General features: G+C 40.1%; 1 protein-coding gene across 2 annotated transcripts in view; it reads right to left on the bottom strand.

Moving 5' to 3' along the window:
• LOC138784620 (cadherin-12-like) overlaps positions 1-21,519 on the bottom strand; it is a 198,256-nt gene that overhangs the window by 21,996 nt on the left and 154,741 nt on the right. For both annotated transcript variants that reach the window (XM_069960242.1, XM_069960243.1), the window contains 3 exons: positions 19,243-19,430; positions 16,664-16,917; positions 5,546-5,682 (listed from right to left, as the gene is read on the bottom strand). In XM_069960242.1, the coding sequence (XP_069816343.1) occupies positions 5,546-5,682; positions 16,664-16,917; positions 19,243-19,430 (579 nt within the window). The remainder of the gene's footprint in view (positions 1-5,545; positions 5,683-16,663; positions 16,918-19,242; positions 19,431-21,519) is intronic.

Genomic DNA, 21,519 nt, shown 5'->3' with positions numbered 1-21,519 from the left:
ATCCCCATGTTTCTCTCCCCCTGCTTCTCCCCCATCCCCAGGTTTCTCTCCCCCATTATTTTCTCCTGTTTCACAGGGGCACCATAGTTTGGGGAACTTTCCCCGCGGCACACCCGACCATGTGTCGCGGCACACTAGTGTGCCACGGCACACTGGTTGAAAATCACTGCCCTAGACGACCCAGGGCGTATAGTTACGCCATGGAAGTCTGTCCCCAGACGACCTAGGGCGTAACTGTACGCCCTGGGTGTTTCTCCTGCTATGAAGCGTGCTCCGGAGCGGAGCGCGCTTCATAGCAGGTGGGGGCCGGCTGCAGTGAGCAGCCGGGACCTCACCGGTAATGACACGCTGCAGCGATCGTGCTGCCGCGTGTCATTAACTCCTTAAAAGCCGCGATCGCAGCGCGACCCCGGCGTTTAAGTGTAAGTGACAGGGGGAGTCCCCTGTCACTTACCGATCGGGACCCCCGCAGTGTGACTGCGGGGGTCCCGATCGGTAAAACGGACCGCTGGAGGTCTCTCACCTGCCTCCGTGCGGTCCGATCGGCGATCTGCTACACTAAGCCTGCACAGGCAGGCTCAATGAGCAGATCGCAGATAACACTGATCAATGCTATGTCTATGGCATAGCATTCATCAGTGTAGAAATCAAACTAATGTATGTAAAAGTCCCCCAAAGGGACTTCAAATGTGTAAAAAAAAAAAGTTAAAAACACCAATACACTACCCCAAAACCCCTCCCCCAATAAAAGTTGAAATCACCCCCCTTTCCCATTATATAAATAAAACATATAAAAATAAATAAACAAATATACATATAATATACCGTAGCGTGCGTAATTGTCCGATCTATTAAAATATAACAAGAGTCATTGCGAACGGTAAACGGCGTGCACGAAAAGAGGGAAAAAAGTGCGCGGATTACCAATTTTATGTTACATTATATATAAAAAAAATTAATAAAAAGTGATCAAAACGTCCGATCTTCACAAATATGGTATTAATAAAAACTAGAGATCATGGCGGAAAAAATGACACCCCATAGGTGAAAAAATAAAACCGTTATAAGCGTCACAATAGCCCCATTTTATTTATAATTAATTGCCAAAAAAAAGGATTTCATTTAAAAAAATGTATAACATTAGAGAATCTGTGTAAACCTGCATATGGTTGTGTTCGGACTGACCTATAGAGTAATAGTATCATGTCACTTTTACCATATAGTGCATTACGTAGACACAGGAACCCCCCAAACGTTACCATATTGCATTCTTTTTTGCGATTTCACCAATTTATATCTTCATAAATAATATATTTGGAATTCCATCATACATGTTATGGTAAAATGAATGACGCCATTACAAAGTACAACTATTCCTGTAACAAATAAGCCCTCACATGGCCCTGTAGATAAAAAACTGAAAGCGCTAGAGCTCTTAGAAGGGGAGGAGGGAAAAATGGAAACACTAAGATCAAAATTTGCGCGGTCCACTGGGTCATTTTGGGCCTGGTCCTCAAAGGGTTAAATAACCGCATAACAGCGATCACTAGATTCAAAAGTATCTGCTTGCATCATGTGATTGGTGTGGCCTGTGACTGGCTACAGAGCCATGTGAATAATGTACAAGACTTTGTCACTAAAGGCCCAAAGGGAAACATTTATTCAAGGTGTAATATCGGTTTAAGTAACTTTTTTTTTCTATTTTTGGCAGTCTTTTATTAACGCATTTAGTGTGGCTCAGCACTAATCAATTTAGAAGGCTTTTATCATGCTAAGGGATTTTAAGCTTCATTTACATATTTAAAAAGCTTACCTAAATGCCAGGCCTGGAAAGGACTACAGAGATTTAAAAAAAAGGTATGTCTGGAATTACAATGAACAACCTTATCTAGCCATGGCCATATTTACACCCCTGTTTTCCTGATGACAAGTCTTCTTTAAATCTTCTTCCATTTAGGATCTGCTTAAAATGACGTCCGTCATTTTGAGTCTAAAATAACGGCCGATATTTAGCTGCATAGCCTTCCCTTAATGCAATGACAGCTGCTGGTACATTATTCTAGTTTGGGATTACTAATCAGCCTTTGGGTGTGGCTTAATTGAAAAGTTCATTGAATTTAATAGTGAAAATAGAAAAAGAAAAAGAGTGTAAACAACTAAAAAAAAAAAGTTTGCTGTTTGCAAAAGATGTCCAAAAATAATGATCATGTTCATTATTTTGACATCAGCGGCAAAAATGTCCATTATTCAATACACTGTGTGCATTGGATGTCTGTCTTCCCATTGACTTCAATGCATTGCCATTGCAGTCAATTAAATCGTGGCAAAAACTGACGTTTTTTTTAAATATCAAAATCGGACGCCTTTTCTGTATTTTTGACATTGTGTGAACATAGCCAAAGGGTGCCTTTACACAAAGAGATTTATCTGGCACATTTTTTAAGCCAAAGCCAGGAACAGACTATAAACAGAGAACTGGTCATAAAGGAAAGATTGAGATTTTACTTCTTCTCAAATACATTCCTGGCTTTGGCTTTAAAAATCTGTCAGATAAATCCCTCTGTGCAAAGGCACTCTAGGTTTTGAAAGCAGCTCGGTAACTGAACCCACATCTGATATGAATAGATTGACCAGCCAGGTGGGGAACATAGTGTTCGGTACATGGTTGGAACATAATTCCAGTAAGACCTTTGTAGATGAAGAGGAAAAGCTTTTCTGCACTCCTCCCAGAGATCACCCCGTTTTCCATGTTTTTACATAGTAATTTTTGCAATTGTTCAGGACTCTCCATTGCAGGATCTGTCTTTAACTTTTCATAACTATCTACATCATTTAGTTGATGCAACACATCCATTGAGTAACAGTCTTGTGTCATGACAACTATCTATTCTCTATCAGTTTTTTTTTTTTTTTAAATGAATCATCACACAAGAGCTAATAGGTCCTCTCTAGAGGGTAAATACACCTGGATGATATCACTGAAACAAGTGCAGATAAATAGAGGTACTGGAGGTACTGTACAGTGTGCACTACTAGACTGTGATAATTAAGTATTTATAAAGATGCATTACATAAAAAGTGTTCTCATATGGAGGCTGAATTTGAAATACTGTATTTTCCGGCGTATAAGGCCACTGGGGCTTATAAGACAACCCCTGACTTTTAAGAAGATTGTCAGGGGTTCCCCTTAGCGGGTGCCGATTCTTTTTAAAAAGAAGTCAGTTATAGTCACAATTAGGGATGGTCCGAACCTGCCGAGGTTCAGGTTTGTATGAACCCGAACGCTCGGCAGCAGATCCCCGCTGTCTGCCCGCTCCATGGAGTGGGCGGATCCAGCGGGTGTAACGCCCTGAAAACTGGGATACAGCCTATGGCTATGGCTGTATCCCAGTTTTCCAGGCGGTCCTCCCGCTGGATCTGCCCACTTCACGGAGCGGACAGACAGCGTGAATTATTACCGAGGGTTCGGACTCGGTTCGGACCATCCCTAGTCACAATTTAATTGAAATTAATGAATTGCATTGAAGTCAATGTAATGATGGGCGTTGTCTGTGTGGCCGTCAAAATAATGATCATGTCAATTATTCCTGGATGTCTAATGCAAACAGCAGATGTTAGTTTTTAATTGTTCACACAATTTTTCTTTTTTCACCATCCTTTGGCTATGTTCAAACAACGTTTTTTCTGCTCAGTTTAAAATGACGTCCATCATTTTGAGTCTAAAATAACGGACATTAAGCTGTCTGGCTTTCCCTTAGTGCAATGGCTGGTGTTTGTACATTATTCTAGTTTGGGATTAATATTTGGACTTTGGTTGTGGCTTAATTGAAAAGTCCATTAAATTTAATAGTAAAAAACAGAAAAAGAACAGTGACAAAAGAAAAACTGTGTGTGAACAACTAATTAAAAATGTCCGTTGATTGCAAAAGACGACCGAAAATAATGATCATGTTCATTATTTTGACGTTGGTGGTAAAAACATCTGTTGTTCAATACATTGTGTGCATTTGACGTCCATCTTTTCATTGACTTCAATGCATTGCCATTGCACTCAGTTAAGTTGCAGCAATGACAGACTTTTTTTTCATATCAAAATCGGCCTCTTTTTCTCTATTTTGAACATAGCCTTTCACTGCTTTTACTAATAAATTCAATAGCTTTTCAATAGAGATGAGCGAGTAGTGAAATATTCGACTTTCGAGAATTCGCATCAAATAGGCACTGATATTCGACTATTCGAATGAGTATTCGATCCCATTATAGTCTTAAGGAAAAAAAATTCTCGGCACTTGGAAATCAAAATTCGACCACTTGGAGGTCACCAAGTCCCCATTAAAACCTCCATAAATTATGCAAACACCTCCGGAATGACACTGGCTTATTAGGGAGAGCATGCCTGGGTGCACCCAACACCCCAAAATCGCAGTATAATGCCACTCTGCAGTTGCAAAGAAAAATATTTGCGAACGCTTTACGAACATTTATGGCAATGTTCACACATTTCGTTCGTATTTCTTGCATAGTGTTACATACATGATTCCAATGTGCGTCCACAGAGTGTCATGTTATTTGCGCGTATCACGTGTAATGCTGTACAAACGTTACTGGAACAGTATGTATGACGTGCCTTTTTCTGGGCTACTGGAACAATATGTATCACGTGCCCTTAGTGGGCTACTGGAACAATATGTATAACGTGCCCTTAGTGGTGTTAAACAGGGACACTATAAGTCACTTGTACACACAGGGTACTGGAATGAATACACCTGCTGATGCTGCTGTTATATCATCTATTTCTTAGTACTGAGAAGTGCTTTAGATTCAGAGATAACTTTTTCGCTGGATCTTAGCCCTGAAAAGGACTTTTGGGTTCTGTAGTAAGCTTGCCTAACCAAAACGCAACTAAAACCTATCTCTCCCTGCTGCAAGATCTTTCCCTGGCTAGGTTGAAAGCTCATCTGCGGTCGAGATGCGGGAGCCAAGTATTTAAGATTAAATGTCATGTGGTTCAGCTATCCAATGAGGGTAGACGCCGTTTTCGCACTGCGTGCGTACTCCCAGGGTCCCTCACAACCTCCCTGCATGGTCATTGGATTTAAAAAAAAGCGCCAACTGCAATTGGAGGGCTTTTGAATGTTTCCCGCATATTCGCCTCACTACTCGATTGAATTTGAATCTTTCGAATACCGCGATATTCGATTGAATACCTACTCGATCTAATCGTATTCGCTCATCTCTACTTTTCAATTAAAAACACACCCAAAGGCCAATTAGTCCACCTTAACTACAATAATGTACCAACAGCCGTCATTGCATGGGGGACCAAGCAGCCAAACCGCAAAGTGATTGAAAACATTTTAACTGAAAATGTACATCATTTTAAACGGAAAGCAAAAAATGTTGTGTGAACATAGCCACGGAGTGTTTCTTTTACACAATAAAGACATCAAGATTAGTTTCACCCAGCCAATGAATCCTCTCCTTTTTGCATTGTATCTCTTTTTTAATATTTGATAAATAGTTTGGTATTATAATTAATACTTACTGATTTTACTTGCAATTATTGATATGTTAAATTGTGCAGTGCTTTCTCGGTCTAGTAATTCATTTGTTGAGATGGTTCCCTCTATTGGGTTAACAGAAAAATTGTTGTCCAAGTCACTTTTTTCATCAATATAGTATCTGTCAAAAAAAAAATAATGAATTCCTCACATTTAGTTTTTTATTTAAGTTTTCTCAAAAACAAACATAAGGTACAATATTTAAATAAGGCAAACTAAAAGGCACATTATCAGTAAAAATGCGAAGTCAAGTAAAAAAAAGGAGAGAAGGAATAAACTGTGAAGGAGGGGAAAAAAACAAGACTTAAGAAGGGGAAGGACACATTTCATGGAATACATGGACAGTATAAGCCACATAACATATAAGGTGTTCCTACAGGGAGAAAAAAAAGGTTGTATTGCTTCTAAGTAGAGTATAAAATAGATAAAATGATCCAAGAAGCAATATTAACTAGTGTCAGAGATAACTAAGTACCATGTTCCATATATATATATATATATATATATATATATATATATATATATAATGAATTCAACATTTTAGGGGGGTGCAGGATCACGTGCAGAGATGGATCCTTTGTTTACTATTACTTTTAGTGTATAATCATAACATGATAGACATGCATTATTAACCCTTTGAGGACCAGGCCCAAAATGACCCAGTGGACCGCGCAAATTTTGATCTTAGTGCTTTCGTTTTTCCCTCCTCCCCTTCTAAGAGCTCTAGCACTCTCAGTTTTCTATCTACAAGCCATGTAAGTGCTTGTTTTTTACAGGAATAGTTGTACTTTGTAATGGCGTCATTCATTTTACCATAACATGTATGATGGAATTCCAAATATATTATTTATGAAGATATAAATAGGTGAAATCGTAAGAAAGAATGCAATATGGAAACGTTTGGGGGGTTCCTGTGTCTACGTAATGCACTATATGGTAACAGCGACATGATACTATTATTCTATAGGTCAGTCCAAACACAACCATATGCAGGTTACACAGATTCTCTAATGTTATATATATATTTTTTTATGAAATCCTTTTTTTTGGCAATTAAATATTAATAAAATGGGCCTATTGTGACGCTTATAACGGTTTTATTTTTTCACCTATGGGGCTGTATGGGGTGTCATTTTTTCCGCCATGATCTCTAGTTTTTATTAATACCATATTTGTGAAGATCGGACGTTTTGATCACTTTTTATTGATTTTTTTTAATATATAATGTAACATAAAATCGGTAATCTGCGCACTTTTTCCCCTCTTTTCGTGTACGCCGTTTACCGGTCGCAATGACGCTTGTTATATTTTAATAGATCGGACAATTACGCACGCTATGGTATATTATATGTTTATCTATTTATTCATTTTTATATGTTTTATTTATATAATGGGAAAGGGGGGTGATTTAGACTTTTATTGGGGGAGGGGTTTTGGGGTAGTGTTATAGTGTTTTGAACTTTTTTTTTTTTTACACTTTTGAAGTCCCTTTGGGGGACTTGTACATACAATACTTAGATTTCTACACTGATGAATGCTATGCCATAGGCATAGCATTGATCAGTGTTATCGGGGCTCTGCTCATTGAGCCTGCCTGTGCAGGCTCAGTGTAGCAGATCGCCGATCGGACCGCATGGAGGCAGGTAAGAGACCTCCAGCAGTCCGTTTCAACGATCGGGACCCCCGCAGTCACACTGCGGGGGTCCCGATCGGTAAGTGACAGGGGACTCCCCCTGTCACTTACACTTAAACGCTGCGGTCGCGGCGCGATCGCGGCGTTTAAGGGGTTAATGACACGCGGCAGCGCGATCGCTGCAGCGTGTCATTACCGGTGAGGTCCTGGCTGCTCACTGCAGCCGGCCCCCACCTCCTATGAAGCGCGCTCCGCTCCGGAGCGCGCTTCATAGCGGGAATAACACCCATGACGTAAGGTTACGTCATGGGTCATCTGGGGACAGACTTCCATGACGTAACCCTACGTCCAGGGTCGTCTAGGGGTTAAACCTACTGATAACGGGGCAATACTGTATACTCAAGATGTAGACCATGGTGGCAAGGGGAAGGGATATATAAGGTCTAATAAGTCTAACAAGCTTTTTTTACAGCTTGTCATACACTGTGAACTGCCTTGCCTTGTTCAGGATTAACACTGTTTGTTGGCTCCTCTCTTCTGCTAAAAGCCTCCTCCTTTCTCTGCTGAATGACCTCCTACACCTACAACCTACTTAAATGTCATCTTTGATTTTGTCAGAAGTCTATAAGACCTTTCAGGAGGAAGAGAAAAGGAGCTGGGAAGTGAGTATTCTTTAACACAACCCGATATGTTGCCGATTACAGCCGATAAGTGATATCAGAGCTTGTTTGCTGTATTGTTCAGGTGGCCATTTAAGTACATTGCTATTGGCTGCACATCTTACACAAAGAAATGTGATGTTGATAATGGTATTACAGGCGGGTCAAATAAGCAGACAAGCAGGCGGCTGATCTCTGGTCCTAGGAATGCTCATTGAAGGGGTTGGCCACTTTATAGTAACATTTTTAGTGTACATTTTAAGTAAGTGTATTTACTGACAGCAGCTCCCTGTGTACCTCATAGAGCTAAAATCAGACTCCCCTCCTTCCAGCTGTGCTGCCCTGCTCTGTGGTGATACTGTCCATAAGATGACCAACATGGAGGAACATTGGACCTGCCCCACCTCCAGTTTCCTCCATATACATATACAGGCTTAGTGGTGGACACTAGGGGGTGGAGCATGGTCATATGCTCCTCCATGTCGGCCATCTTATAGACAGTCTCACCACAGAGCAGGGCAGCACAGCCTGGAGGAGGGGAGTCCGATTTAAGCTCAGGGAGCTGCTTTCAGTAAGTGCACTTACTAACTAGTGAGTACAGTTACTAATACTGTACACTGAACTATTTTACTATAAAGTGGCCAACCCCTTTAACAATAATGCGCCCATGTACAAACCTTGATATGCACAATCACAACAAGGATTTTTTCTTTAGGAAGACCTATTAGGGAAATATATTTTACACCTAGATAAATACAATGAAATAATTTTAAAAAATGCATAAAAATGTGTTGATAACCATTAAAGGCTTTTCTCATCTGCTTAAAACTCAGCTTAGCATTACTTTGTCGACCGCTGAGCTTAGATATGTCTCCAATACAACACCACTTGCTCCCTTAGGAGGGTCAGGGGAATCAAATTGTATCACAACACCCAATTGCCCACAGGCCCAAAAAGATCCCCTTAGCTGTGACCTCACCCAATTATAGCAAAATATAACTTTTATTCAAATTATATTTTAAAATCAGCAAAAAAAAAAAACAACAGAAAAACAAATTAGGAACACAATCCCAAGAGTTGTTTACTATTATTATTATTATTATTATTATTATTATTATTATTATTATTATTATTATTATTATTTCGCTAGAGGAAGACTCCTCTTTATAGATCTCTCAGTGAAGTCTGCAGTATAAGGCTATGTTCACACAATGTCAAAAATATTGAAAAGGCGGACGATTTAACTGACTGCAAATGCAATGCATTAAAGTCAATGGGAAGACAGACGTCCAATGCACAGTGTATTAAATAATGGACGTTTCTGCTGCGTGCGTCAAAATAATGAACATGATCATTATTTTTGGATGTCTTTTGCAAACAGCGGACGTTTTTTATTAGTAGTTCACACACAGTTTTACCTTTGTCACCGTTCTTTCTCCGTTTTTACTAATGAATTCAATGGACTTTTCAATTAAGCCGCACCCAAAGGCCAATTAGTAACCCAAACCAGAATAATGTACATACACCAGTCATTGCAGGGGAGGCCAGGCTGCTAAATGACGTCCTTTATTTTAGACTCAAAATAACGGACGTCATTTTAAATGGAGCTGAAGAAACATTGTGTGAACATAGCCTAACACTGACATAAACTCACTAGCGATCCCTGAGTCAGTGTTATACTGCAGACTTCACTGACAAATCTATAGAGAGGAGTCTTTCTCCAGTGATACCATAATAATAATAGACTCTTGGGATTGTGTTTTTTTTTCTTACATTTTTTTAGTTGTCAATTTTAAAATATAATTTGAATAAAATTTATTTTTTAATATAATTGAGTTAGGTCACAGCTAAGGGGGTCTTTTTGTGCCCCAGGCCCTTTGGTGTTATAGATATGTCTCCAGTGACAATCTAAGCCCTGGAGACATGTGTAAGCTCAGTGGGAGAGGGATAAAAAGTACACACTTCTCCCAAGTGTGTCACAACCCAGCCACCAAGAATGGTGATTGGGAACCTAGACAACCACTGCCAACAATTCTACATGAGAAAGGAGCCAAAGCTACAAAAGAAAGCAATTTTGTTAATGGTAAACATTTTCAAAATTTCTTTCTTTTGCATTCCCAATCATCTAACAAAAGTTTAGGTGATGAAAATACCATTTTAAGTCTCTCTCTTAAATAGTTCTATATCTCATTGAATTGTTTAGAATTTAGCAGGTATGCTTTTATATGTCACTGATGTTCACAGTAAAGCCATAGTCACTCACCAGATTTGTTACAGAATATCTACAACTAGAGATGAGTGAACCTTGAGCATGCTCGACTTCAACCAAACCAGAGCGTTCGGCTTTTGATTAGCGGTGGCTACTGAAGTTGGATAAGGCCTAAGGCTATGTGGAAAACATGGATATAGTCATTGGCTGTATCCATGTTTTTCAGACAACCTTAGAGCTTTATCCAACTTCAGCAGCCACCGCTAATCACATGCCAAACGCTCGGGTTCGGATGGACTCGAGCATGCTTGAGGTTCGCTCATATCTACAACTGATATTTAGTTCAATACATTTGAATGGGGCTCTTTCTCTAGAACCTTAAATGCATGTAATGTTGCTGAAGTGTTCTGATATCATCTGTCAGTGGAGAGGATCATACTTTTGCATTGCGAAAAGAATATGTGGATAAGTACTTTCTTTCTTTTTTTTCTTTCTTGTTTCATTTCATTTTTTTAAACCCCTTAATTTATTAGACTATTGTGCTTTCCAATGACTTGAAGGTCAGTTCTGAAGTTATTGAAATATAAAGTATATAAAAGAAATGCTTCTGAACATATTTTTTCATGATAACCTTCAACCAGCAGCAAGCGTGCTTCAGTACAGTAAGCATTATTTCTTATTGCTCTATTTTTATAACAACATTTTATGTTTCTAGGCTGCAATTTTCTCAGCAGACTTTTAAAAATAGATTGTGTTTGAACTTTAATTAAAAAGGTTCTCTGTAGGTGACCATCACTCTGATGAATAATCATTATAAGGAGCCGGTATTGAACTAAGGGCACAGCTATATGCTATGAGTCTATGAAGTCTATTTTTTTCTCTTATGTAGACTAATAATTGTATTAATTTATCTAGTCAGCACTACTTACTTGTAGAATGGAATATAATGGTAATTAAAAAAAAAAGTCATTTGGTCAACTGTTTGTTTTCTCCTGTACTATTCAATCAGTTCTGTGTCTCTCAGATTCAAACTGTTCTAGAGACATATTACACAGTTAAATATCCATTATCATATAATTGGTAATTCCCCTTTAGGCCAATTTCATATGAGTATAGTATGAGTTTATTTCTGTGCCTATAATACAGCTACAAATACCAGCATGACCATGGTTCCAATGACCTTAGCAAATGGTATCTTAGGGATCCATAATATTCTTACCTTGGGTCCTGCAGTTGTGGCCCTATTACAGATTTAGAAACCTGCTTAGATTGTGGTTGTGTAACTTGTGTAACTTGAACAGATCACCAGTCTTAACACAAGTGTCTAGAATTATTCTTTGTCATTATCAGCCATTGATTATTAATATTTTATATTTGGGTCTCCTCTTGGAAGTAGGGATTGAAAAGAATATAAATCTTGCATCAGTACTGTATGTGATATGATCTGGAGAAGACTAGTGAGGTGTAGTGTGCATAGCATTTCTGATTAGGTTTGCAGAATAACTGTGACATACAGTATAAAAAGGTTAAAAACCTTTGGGGAGGATGATCACAGATTATTGAGGGATTGAAAGATGGGTTGCTCTTTCCTATACATTCATGTCTGGAAAATGATGAAATATGTCTATGTTGTGTAGCTTCATAGTATACATAGATAACTATCTGCTTGACTCTGGATGATATTTCACTGCTGTGCTATACGATTCAGTAATAGACCTTTTTCCTCTTATCACTTAAGTAGCCAATATCTACTCATTAACATGCATGATAAATTCTTATGTAAAACTGGATATTTGAGCCAGGGACCTCAGGTAAAGCTGTGTAGGTCTAGGTACATTTTAGCTCAGAGGAGGCAAGTCAAGTTAAGCAATTATCACTCAAATTATCTATACTATCTCCTGGGTAAGCAGAGTAACTTGTAAGTGGAGAATATTGACATTTGCTTTATTCATTGATAATGGCTTATTCACATTTGCCTGTTACTGACTGGGATATAGCTGGGGAGAGAGCGTGGTGGATTGCATGACCGCCAGGCTCTATCCCCAGCTATATCTCCTGATTGCAGCGGGTCTGAGCAGTGTGTTCCCCTACGATACATAACTTTTAACTTTCCTGATGACAAGTCAAGAGTAGACTGGACAAACTTGAACCTCCAAGTTTAAGTTCAAGCACAAACCTAGGTGTTCATGGATACAAACGGATACACGATCAGTAATGCATCTGTTCTTGTAGGTGTTCGATGTTCTGCAATAAAAATTGTTGAAAGGCTGCTGAGCCATAATCAGCAAACTTTTATGTGTCACCATTGGCCTGGCAGTAGGAACATGGCTGTGATTGGTCATGTGGGACATGTCACCCTGCTGCATAATAATGCCGGTCACACATCATTCTGCTGCTTAGTTTAGGGAGAGGTTGGCGCTGCAGGCAAGTAGAGATAGGTAGGCCAAAAAACTTTAATAACTGCCCTTTTCAGGGCACAACATAGGGGTCGTCTGTGCTGAGGGGCTGGTGGCTCAGAACATCTGTGGGACATAAGGGGAGGTAAAATATGTCCGAAGAGTCAGACCTCTGTTCTTAATAGGGAATGGTCGCCGATCCAGGCAGGGATAGAAAGGCATGCAGAGTGTACTAAAACAGTGGGATCATCTTTGCTGAGGAGCTGGTGGATGTCGAAATATCAAGAGAAAAGACAAGGGGATGAAAAGACATTTGCAGATTCAGAGCTCTGTTCACAATAGGGAAAGGTTGCTAATTGCTAATATTAAAACAGTGGGATTGTCTGTTCTGAGGAGCTGGTGGCTGTCAGACCATTATTGAGACAAGAAAAAGGAGTCAAAGTCTTAAGTTTTTTCCCAAAAAATCCCTTGCATGAGAATAATCACAGCTGGGCTAATTGAACTGTTTCAGAGTTCAGTGACATACTTTTGTCCAGTATATAGAAAAAGGGGGAATCCTTCCTTAGATTGTTAAGAGTTTGTGGCCACCAAAATATTTTGGTTCTATGTATATAAAAAAAGGTTTCTTCTTAAAATTGAAACACAGTTGCACTTATTATTACATTTTTACATATGTGTATTTTTATCAGTTCACAGTATTGCCACATCAATGCCCTGTGAGTCCAAGCATTTCAAAGTTAATGTTCGAAAAGCATCAGTTACGGGGCTGCAGAGAACAGCTGGTGTGTCAATGCATCTCATTCACATGTTCATTGCAGTCTAATTTATTTTAGTGCTTAAACTGCTCCCTCCTAACGTACATTTGTATCTTGTCTTCTCAATTAGGCAGTGTGATGGACGAGTCCTGTGGGACTTCCACTTGTTTATTTTTTTTATGTATGTCAGCTTGTCCACGTTGGCTATCTGGGTGGGATCTTTATAATGAAATATACAGTTTCCCCTCTCCCTGCACCATTCATGGCCTAGTAAGCAGTATTGTGAGGGGGGAGGGAATCCTGTACCCCTCCCATAGCTGTTTAGGGCCTGGTGCCCATATATGCAGGGGGGGTGTCTCTATGGGCACCAGGCCCTGAACAGGACATGGGAGGGGGATCCCCTGCCCCCTCTCTGTATACTTAAGTCACCCAGAATCCCCTGTCCCTGAACAGTACATGAGGGGGGGGGGGGTATCCACTGCCCCCTCTCTGTATACTCAGGTCACCCCCTTTCCAAGCATCATTTCCCAGCATCTAGTACTCAGCATGATGGAGGTCACCCAGCTTCTAGTACTCAGCATGATGGAGGTCACCCAGCATCTAGTACTCAGCATGATGGAGGTCACCCAGCATCTAGTACTCAGCATGATGGAGTTCACCCAGCATCTGATACCCAGCATGATGGTCATCACCCAGCATCTAGTACTCAGCATGATGGAGGCCAGCGAGCATCTAATACTCAGCATGGTGGAGGTCACTTAGCATCTACTACTCAGCATGATGGTCATTACCCAGCATCTATTACTCAGTATGATGTGGTCACCCAGCTTTTCCAGCATCTTATACTCAGTATGATGGAGGTCACCCAGCTTCCCCAGCATCTAGAAGCATGATGGAGGTCACCCAGCTTCCCCAGTATCTTGTAGTCAGTATGAAAGAGGTCACCCAGCTTTCCCAGCATCTTATTCTCAGTATGATAGAGATCACCCAGCTTTCCCAGCATCTTATTCTCAGTATGACAGATATCACCCAGCTTTCCCAGCATCCTGTAGTCAATATATTGGAGGTCACCCAGCTTTACCAGCATCTTTTAGTCATGTAGTCAGTATGATGTGGTCACCCAGCTTTCCCAGCATCTTATACTAAGTATGATGGAGGTCACTCAGCTTTCCCAGCATCTTGTAGTCAGTATAATGGAGGTCACCCAGCTTTCCCAGCATCCTAGAGTCAGTATAATAGAAGTCACCCAGCTTTCCCAGCATCCCAGGGGTATTGGAACCTCAATATTAGCAGAGGTCGGGGAGCTGAAGAGTAAGTACAGTTGGGAATCTGGGAAAGCTGGATAACACTTTCTATACTAGGGTAATATGCTGGGGCCTATAATATAATTAGGACACTGATGCTGGTGTATGTAATGCTTCCTCTGTATTGTCCTAATTGAAAGGTCTATACAATGAGGACAATATAGGGACAATTGCCCCCCCTCCACTGTGACAAGCTCCACCACGCAAACCGCACCCCTAAAAGCCACACCCCCACAAACCACACCATCAATAAGTATAGGGGGGGGAAGCACCTAAAGGTGCCCAGGGCAGCATGTACTCCAAATACAGGCCTGTATACAGTGTGTGTATAAGTGTCTCTATGTATGTGTATACTGTATGTGTCTGAATGTATGCTGAATGTATGTCTGTGCATATGTGACTTTATGCATGTGTGTGTATATGTGTTTGTAAGGCCTCTTCAGCTTCCTCACACCCCCATCCCCAGCCTGTCCCCAGCCTAGCTCTTGGAGCCCATGTGCCATGAGATGCGATGGTGGCACACATGTAAAGTTCACAGCTTCTCTGGCGACTTCTCTTCATAGTTTCTCTGGCAATCTGTCATGTCCTCTCTCCGCAGTTCTAGTGTACATCAGTAATACTTTAATATTGTAATAAAATATTATTGGGAAAGCTAAGTACATCTTTGGGATGTGACCATAGTAGTAGTGAGTGGCTTCAGTCTGAGGAGATTAGGATCATATAAGGTTGCTGGCTGCCCAGTAGAATTGTCAGTGCTGAGAGAAGAGATGACAGATCCTAAGCGATGAGACACAGAAGTAGCTGGAAAAACCGTGAAGATTACCATACTTTCACTGCCTCATCTGGGCTACAAGATATAGGCTGGGGATGGTCTGGCAATCAGCTGGGTGGGGTGGGGGGGGGCGTCAACAAAAATATTCTGCACAGGGCGCCATCTACCCATAGGCTCTGTTTTAAGGGGGGCTGGAGTCTGTGGCATCTGGTGTGCGGGGTCTCTATACATCTAAATGTCTAAATGTGGGGGATTCTGTCTGAGGTCTGTATTAGTTTAGGAGGTATGAAAAGCTGCACTGGAAATGGTATCTGTGGGTTGTATTTCTTTTGGGTGTTTGGTCTGGGCTTGTATTTATTCTATATTTCTACAAAGGTATGGTCTAGTTTCTGTACTTATTCTAGGGTCTTATCTAAGATTTTCATTAATATAGGGATCTGGTCTTTGGCTTGAATTTATTCAAAGCTATTTAATTTGTTGGTTTAAATGTATTTAGTTGGGTCCATTCCTGGCTTTGGCTTAAAAAAAATCTGTTGGTGTAATAGGGCCCTTACAATAGGAACAAAGCAAATCCTATCTAGTTTCCCAGGACTGGATCCTTTATTCCCCAGCCCCTGGGGAGGAGTGGCACACAGTGGAGCAGACTCTAAGCCGGCAGCCTGATGAGCAGAATGCAAATAGGAACGAAGTGCTTCCTACTGTAAATTCGCTCATCTCTAATATGGACCTTTCGGATGGCTGCAGACTTGGCTGTTTATCAAAGAGTAAGGGTAACAACCCAGTTATCAATGCTATCATATAAAGATGAGGGGTCTCAAATATGGGGAGAAGCCCAGGGCCTATGGTCTACTTCATGTGTCACTAATCTCACAGACATTTATGAATGTTTGATAGAAGCAGTTCATCTATACTGGTATTCCCAAAGGTTTGCACACCATAACTTCTTAAATTATCTTCCGATCACTACTGGCATTTGTGGTTTACTCATATTCAGCTATTAGTGTTCAAAATAATTCATATTTGTTTACTATTCATAGTTTTGTTAGAACACCCCTGCTTTTTCCTCATGAAGAATTTGTAGCTTTCACACAGAGACTCATGCAGGCAATATGCATTTTGTGACAGTGGGTATGACATGCTGGTGCTAAAAGCAGGCACTTACTGCATAATTATTTGTTATACACAAATCACACATCTTGCTTTGCTACCTTCAGAAGCTTAATGCAACCGTTCAGTTTTAAGTGGGAGCTGGCAAAACACGCTTATTATTAAAATAGCATAATAATAATAATAATAATTAAAAAAAAAAAAGAAAAGAAAATAAAGATACATTAAATGGCATGTTGTATTTAAAAACTGATTATACATAGTTACCTAACAGGACTGGATCCTATGTCTAGATCCTGTGCTGTAACAGCTCCTATAATGGTACCAACAGGTGTGTCCTCATATACTTCCATGGTGTAGGAGGGTTTGCTGAACACTGGAGGCTCGTCAACATCCAGAACATTTATTTTTACAGTAGCAGTGTCTTTAAAGGGTCCAACTGAGTTAAAGTGATGATCTAGGTGGACATTGGAAGCCTCAACTTTAAATGTGTAGGCCTTTTTTGTTTCAAAATCTAAAGGCTGAAAGATAAAATAAAATATTTTAGGAGACTTCTTGAAACCTGGTAAAATAGACTTGACTTCTTTAGGCTATGTTTATATGATGTAATACAGCATCCAAACATTTCCTATGGCAGCTGTATTACATGATCCTGCATACGACACTGCCATATCAGCCGCAGGAACGTTACCCTTTTCACATTAGGATTGAGGACACCTTTGGGTGTGCCTGCAATACAATTAACCATTGAACACAATGTAAGGTATTGCCAGCTGAATATTTTCTGTGGCGGCAGTTCAACAACGTCTGTACTGTATACTGTATGTATACACTATGGCCGTTGTTGCATTGAAATCAACACAAACATATTGATTTAATTAACAAAGGACGTTCTTTTCACTGGAAAGAACGGCTGTTGTTAAAGAAATGAATATGTTGGGTGAACATAGCCTTACAATGTATCAGGAAAGATGGTTTCTGTTACTGTGAGCACAAAAACTTTACAGAAATTACTCTGATTATCATGCAGTGGAAAACACATTTTCATTTAGAAATATCCTCATATTTATTTTAGAAGATGCAAGCAAAACTTTCCGAAAATTCATTGTGAAAAGCAATACATATGTTAACCCACTATAAACAATTCTTATCCAAGAGGGACATCTAGTGGTGATTTGAGAAAACTACAGACTGACCCTTTTTAGGCTCTAATTCTCAATAATAACAACAACAATACTACTACTACTACTACTACTACTACTACTACTACTAATAATAATAATAATAATAATAATAATAATAATAATCAAACAATACTTATTACCTTAGTTTGTAACAAATGAATCAGCATTTTATTAATCACATTTCAGGATAGAAATTTAACATACAAAAAATACTTATAGACCTACATTATGTGTGTCCAGGTCACATTACAGGTCTATGACAGTTGATATGACTGTCTGATATAAGAAAAGTTTAGTTTTTTTTTGTTTTTTTTCCTTCAAGAAAGTGCCCATTAAGGTATCTTCTTGACTCAATCAGAGTTACCATTTTCCTGACAAGATCAATGTGACACTAAAATATTTAACACTACAATCCCTAGCAAAAATATCGAGATTAATCATATTTAGAGGTTGCTCATCCATCTGTTTTTTTTTTTTTTTACATCAAACTACAAATAAATAAAAGAAAATTATTATAATTATTGCTTATGGTTTTCTAGATTATGTAGAGGAAACATTATGGGAATACTCAATATTGCTGGTGGGGGTGGGATATTTTAAACATATCATAATCTAACAGAATGCTCTATTAGTAGGTAACTAAAATGCCCCACTCAAACTTTTGACATGTGCTAGAGTCCAGTGAAACTGTAACACTGCCAAGACTTAGCAGCGGTGGCGGCATCCTGTCCACCCCTCTGCTGTACTTCATACTACTTCATCCTGGGTCTGCTTGTGTCTTTCGGTATCTTCCTTCTTCAATACCTGCTGCCATGACACTTCTGGCCGCAAGGGTGCACATGCAGCCAACTGCTCTGGATTTATAGAGGCAGCTTGCCTCCACCTGTTACTACCTTCTGCCAATCCAGAGCCAACTGCACCTATTTAAATGTCTCCACCTGCCTCTACCTGCCTGAGCATTGTTGGATTCCAGCATTTCAAGAGAAGGTGTGTTTCTGCTATTCTGCAGACTCTCTGTGAATTCTTACCTATGCTTAACCTTCGGATTACATTCACTACCTGATTGTTGTCGGGACCATGTGCCTCTCCTGTTGCTGATTTGGATTGTCTGACCTGCCTCGGAAGCTGCCTGCCCTAACCCTTCACCTTCCTGGCTATGAAATCCCTGGTACTGCACTGACTCTCCTGCTGACCATGTATTTTCGGCCTGTTTCCCATTGTCTTGCATTGATTATGTCTGGTTCTTGGACACCAGTTGCTCCTCACACCGGGAGCCGGTTTTCTCTAGCCACAGAAGTCCTGCTTCGGCAGGGTGAAGACCTAGAGGGCACTTAGATTCTGCTCCCTGCTGTGACCCAAAGCTAAATTGGTTGAGGAGAACAGTGAGTGGGAGCTTGCTGTCTGGCTGCAATCTCTCTCTTGCTGCAGGAAACAGGCTACAAAGAATTATAATGGGGGCTATTACCTACTGTGAGGCAATGAGCTGGGAGGTGAAGCATTTAGCTGAGCACTTTTCCTAGCTCTAGTGAACAATTGGCTAAGGGCTAAACACCCCTGAATACATTTTTAGGACATCTTAAACAGTTTTGGAAGTGACAGTTCTAATTTAACTATACTGTATATATGTTACAATTTCTATTTGATGTTTTAATGGGGATTTACCTTTTTTAACATTAAAATTCCTTCCTGGGTATCATTATCTGTTATGATATCAAATAAATTCCCACCATCTCCAGGAACGATATTGTACTCGATTTCAGCATTTTTTCCAAAGTCTGGGTCCACTGCACGTATCCTCCCAATCGGGGACCCAACTTGTGAACTTTCTGGTACTTTTAAATGAAATATACCTAGTAAAGAAGCAAGATAAAAGCAAGACAGAGAATGAATAATATATTCTGCGTATGTAAAAATGTTTTTTATTTTATAAATTGCTGCAGAGTTGATGCAAGTGATGCAAGCAGTATCCATTGTTTGCAAATTAAGGAGTTTTCTCATTGCTAACATGTGACATCACTTTTTTTTTATCAATGAAGGTCAGACTTCTGGGCCCCCCACTGATCCTGAGAATGCAGGTGATGCAGCTCTAGTATAGTTGTGCATCCCTTCTGAGCAGTGGTGTTTCTGGCCACACTACAGTGCAGCTACCTGCAGCTAGCCACCTTCAGCTGTCCATTTATTTTATATAAGCTGGTTTTGACTCCATTGTATGTATGGGGAGTTGCTCCATTCACATTCTCCCACCCTTCAGAGCAGTTCCTGACACCTGATATACAGAGTAGCTGTTATTGTTTTTTGTGTTGTTTGCCTATTAGCATTCTGCACCTGTCCCTAAAATATCCTGCCCTACAGTGAAAAGACAGACATCAGCAGGAAACCCAATGGATGACCATTAAAGTTAATGGGGTCCATTAGGGTCTATACGGCTCCATTAGTGTCTGTCATATAATGGACCAGACAATTCTGTTTGCAATTTGTGAATAGACTCTGCAATGAAGGCCCAGAATAGAGCCTCTATTGATGATTTGAACCTAACCTAAGGCCCTATTAGGGTGCGTTTACACAGAGAGATTTATCTGACAGATTTTGGAAGCCAAAGCCAGGAATGGATTCGAAAAGAGGATAGATCCCAGTCTTTCCTTTATGACCTGATCCCTATTTATAGTCTGTTCCTGGCTTTGGCTTCAAAGATCTGTCAGATAAATCTGTCTGTGTAAACACACCATTACACGGGGCAATAATCGGCCAATTATTGCTCCATGCAATAGTGATCAGCTGATGACAACAATTATCAGTTGATCAAGTCAAATGGTCTGACACCAAAATCATCAGCTGCCAATTGTGCATCGCTATGTGTGATAGCTATACATGGCCGATGGCTAACGATTGAATAAACTGTTAATACATTACCTCTCCACACTCCTGGCAGGCTCTATTTGAAGAGCACCGATAACATTGATCAATGCAATGGCATGGCAGTAACAAGTGTATGCAATATAGTGATCACATGTAATAGCCCCCTAGGTGGAATAGAGATTTATCTCACAGATTTTTTAAGCCAAAGCCAGAAATTGATTTGAGAAATAGGAGAAAAGGAGAAATATCAGTCTTTCTTTTAGGACCTGTTTTCTGTTTATAGTCTGTTCCTGACATATGACATAGCCCCTCCCCTAATAAATCTGACATTGCTGTTTAGAGGCATGTCCTCGGGGCCGGCCAAGGTAACCAATCAGAAGGCAGACCACTCTCTTGGACTTTCAATATGTAAATATTACACCCTGATTCCACCAGAACCTATTACATGCTGAGGTCATGATTTGACAGCGGCTGGTAATGGTGCGTTTACACAGACAGATTTATCTGACAGGTCTTTGAAGCCAAAACCAGGAACAGACTATAAACAGGGATCAGGTCATAAAGGAAAGAATGAGATTCCTCTTCTTTTCAAATCCATTCCTGGCTTTGGCTTCCAAAATCTGTCAGATAAATCTTTCTGTGTAAACGCACCATTACAGGTTAACTCCCCTCCGATTATTTACATCAGGAGATCAGCTGGCAAACTGACAGCTGATCTCCTGTGATGCAAAAGCACAGCAGATCCTTACTCTGATCCTGCCTTACAAAGCAAATGGGATCAGAATAAAGTCTGTTATGGTCTGTTTACACAAAGCGATAATTCTCCCAATTAATCGTTTAACGATTTTGAAGCAACAATTTGGTTTTTATAACAATCAGTCTTTAGACAAAGAAATCGTTAGAAAAATCGTTAGAAAGATTATTGGGATCGTTTTCTAAGGGCCCTATTCCACAGTAACGATAATCGGCCGGATCGGCCCCATTTGGCCCGATTCGGCCGATTATCGTTCGGTGAAATAGAGAGAATGATCAACCGATGATCGTGTCATCGGCTGATCATTCATTTAGGGCCAGATCTAAAAT

This window comes from Dendropsophus ebraccatus, chromosome 2 (assembly GCF_027789765.1).
Source record: "Dendropsophus ebraccatus isolate aDenEbr1 chromosome 2, aDenEbr1.pat, whole genome shotgun sequence".
Classification (NCBI taxonomy): Eukaryota; Metazoa; Chordata; class Amphibia; order Anura; family Hylidae; genus Dendropsophus; species Dendropsophus ebraccatus.
Note: the sequence above shows the minus strand (reverse complement) of the source record. Positions and strands in the feature narration are given on the sequence as shown.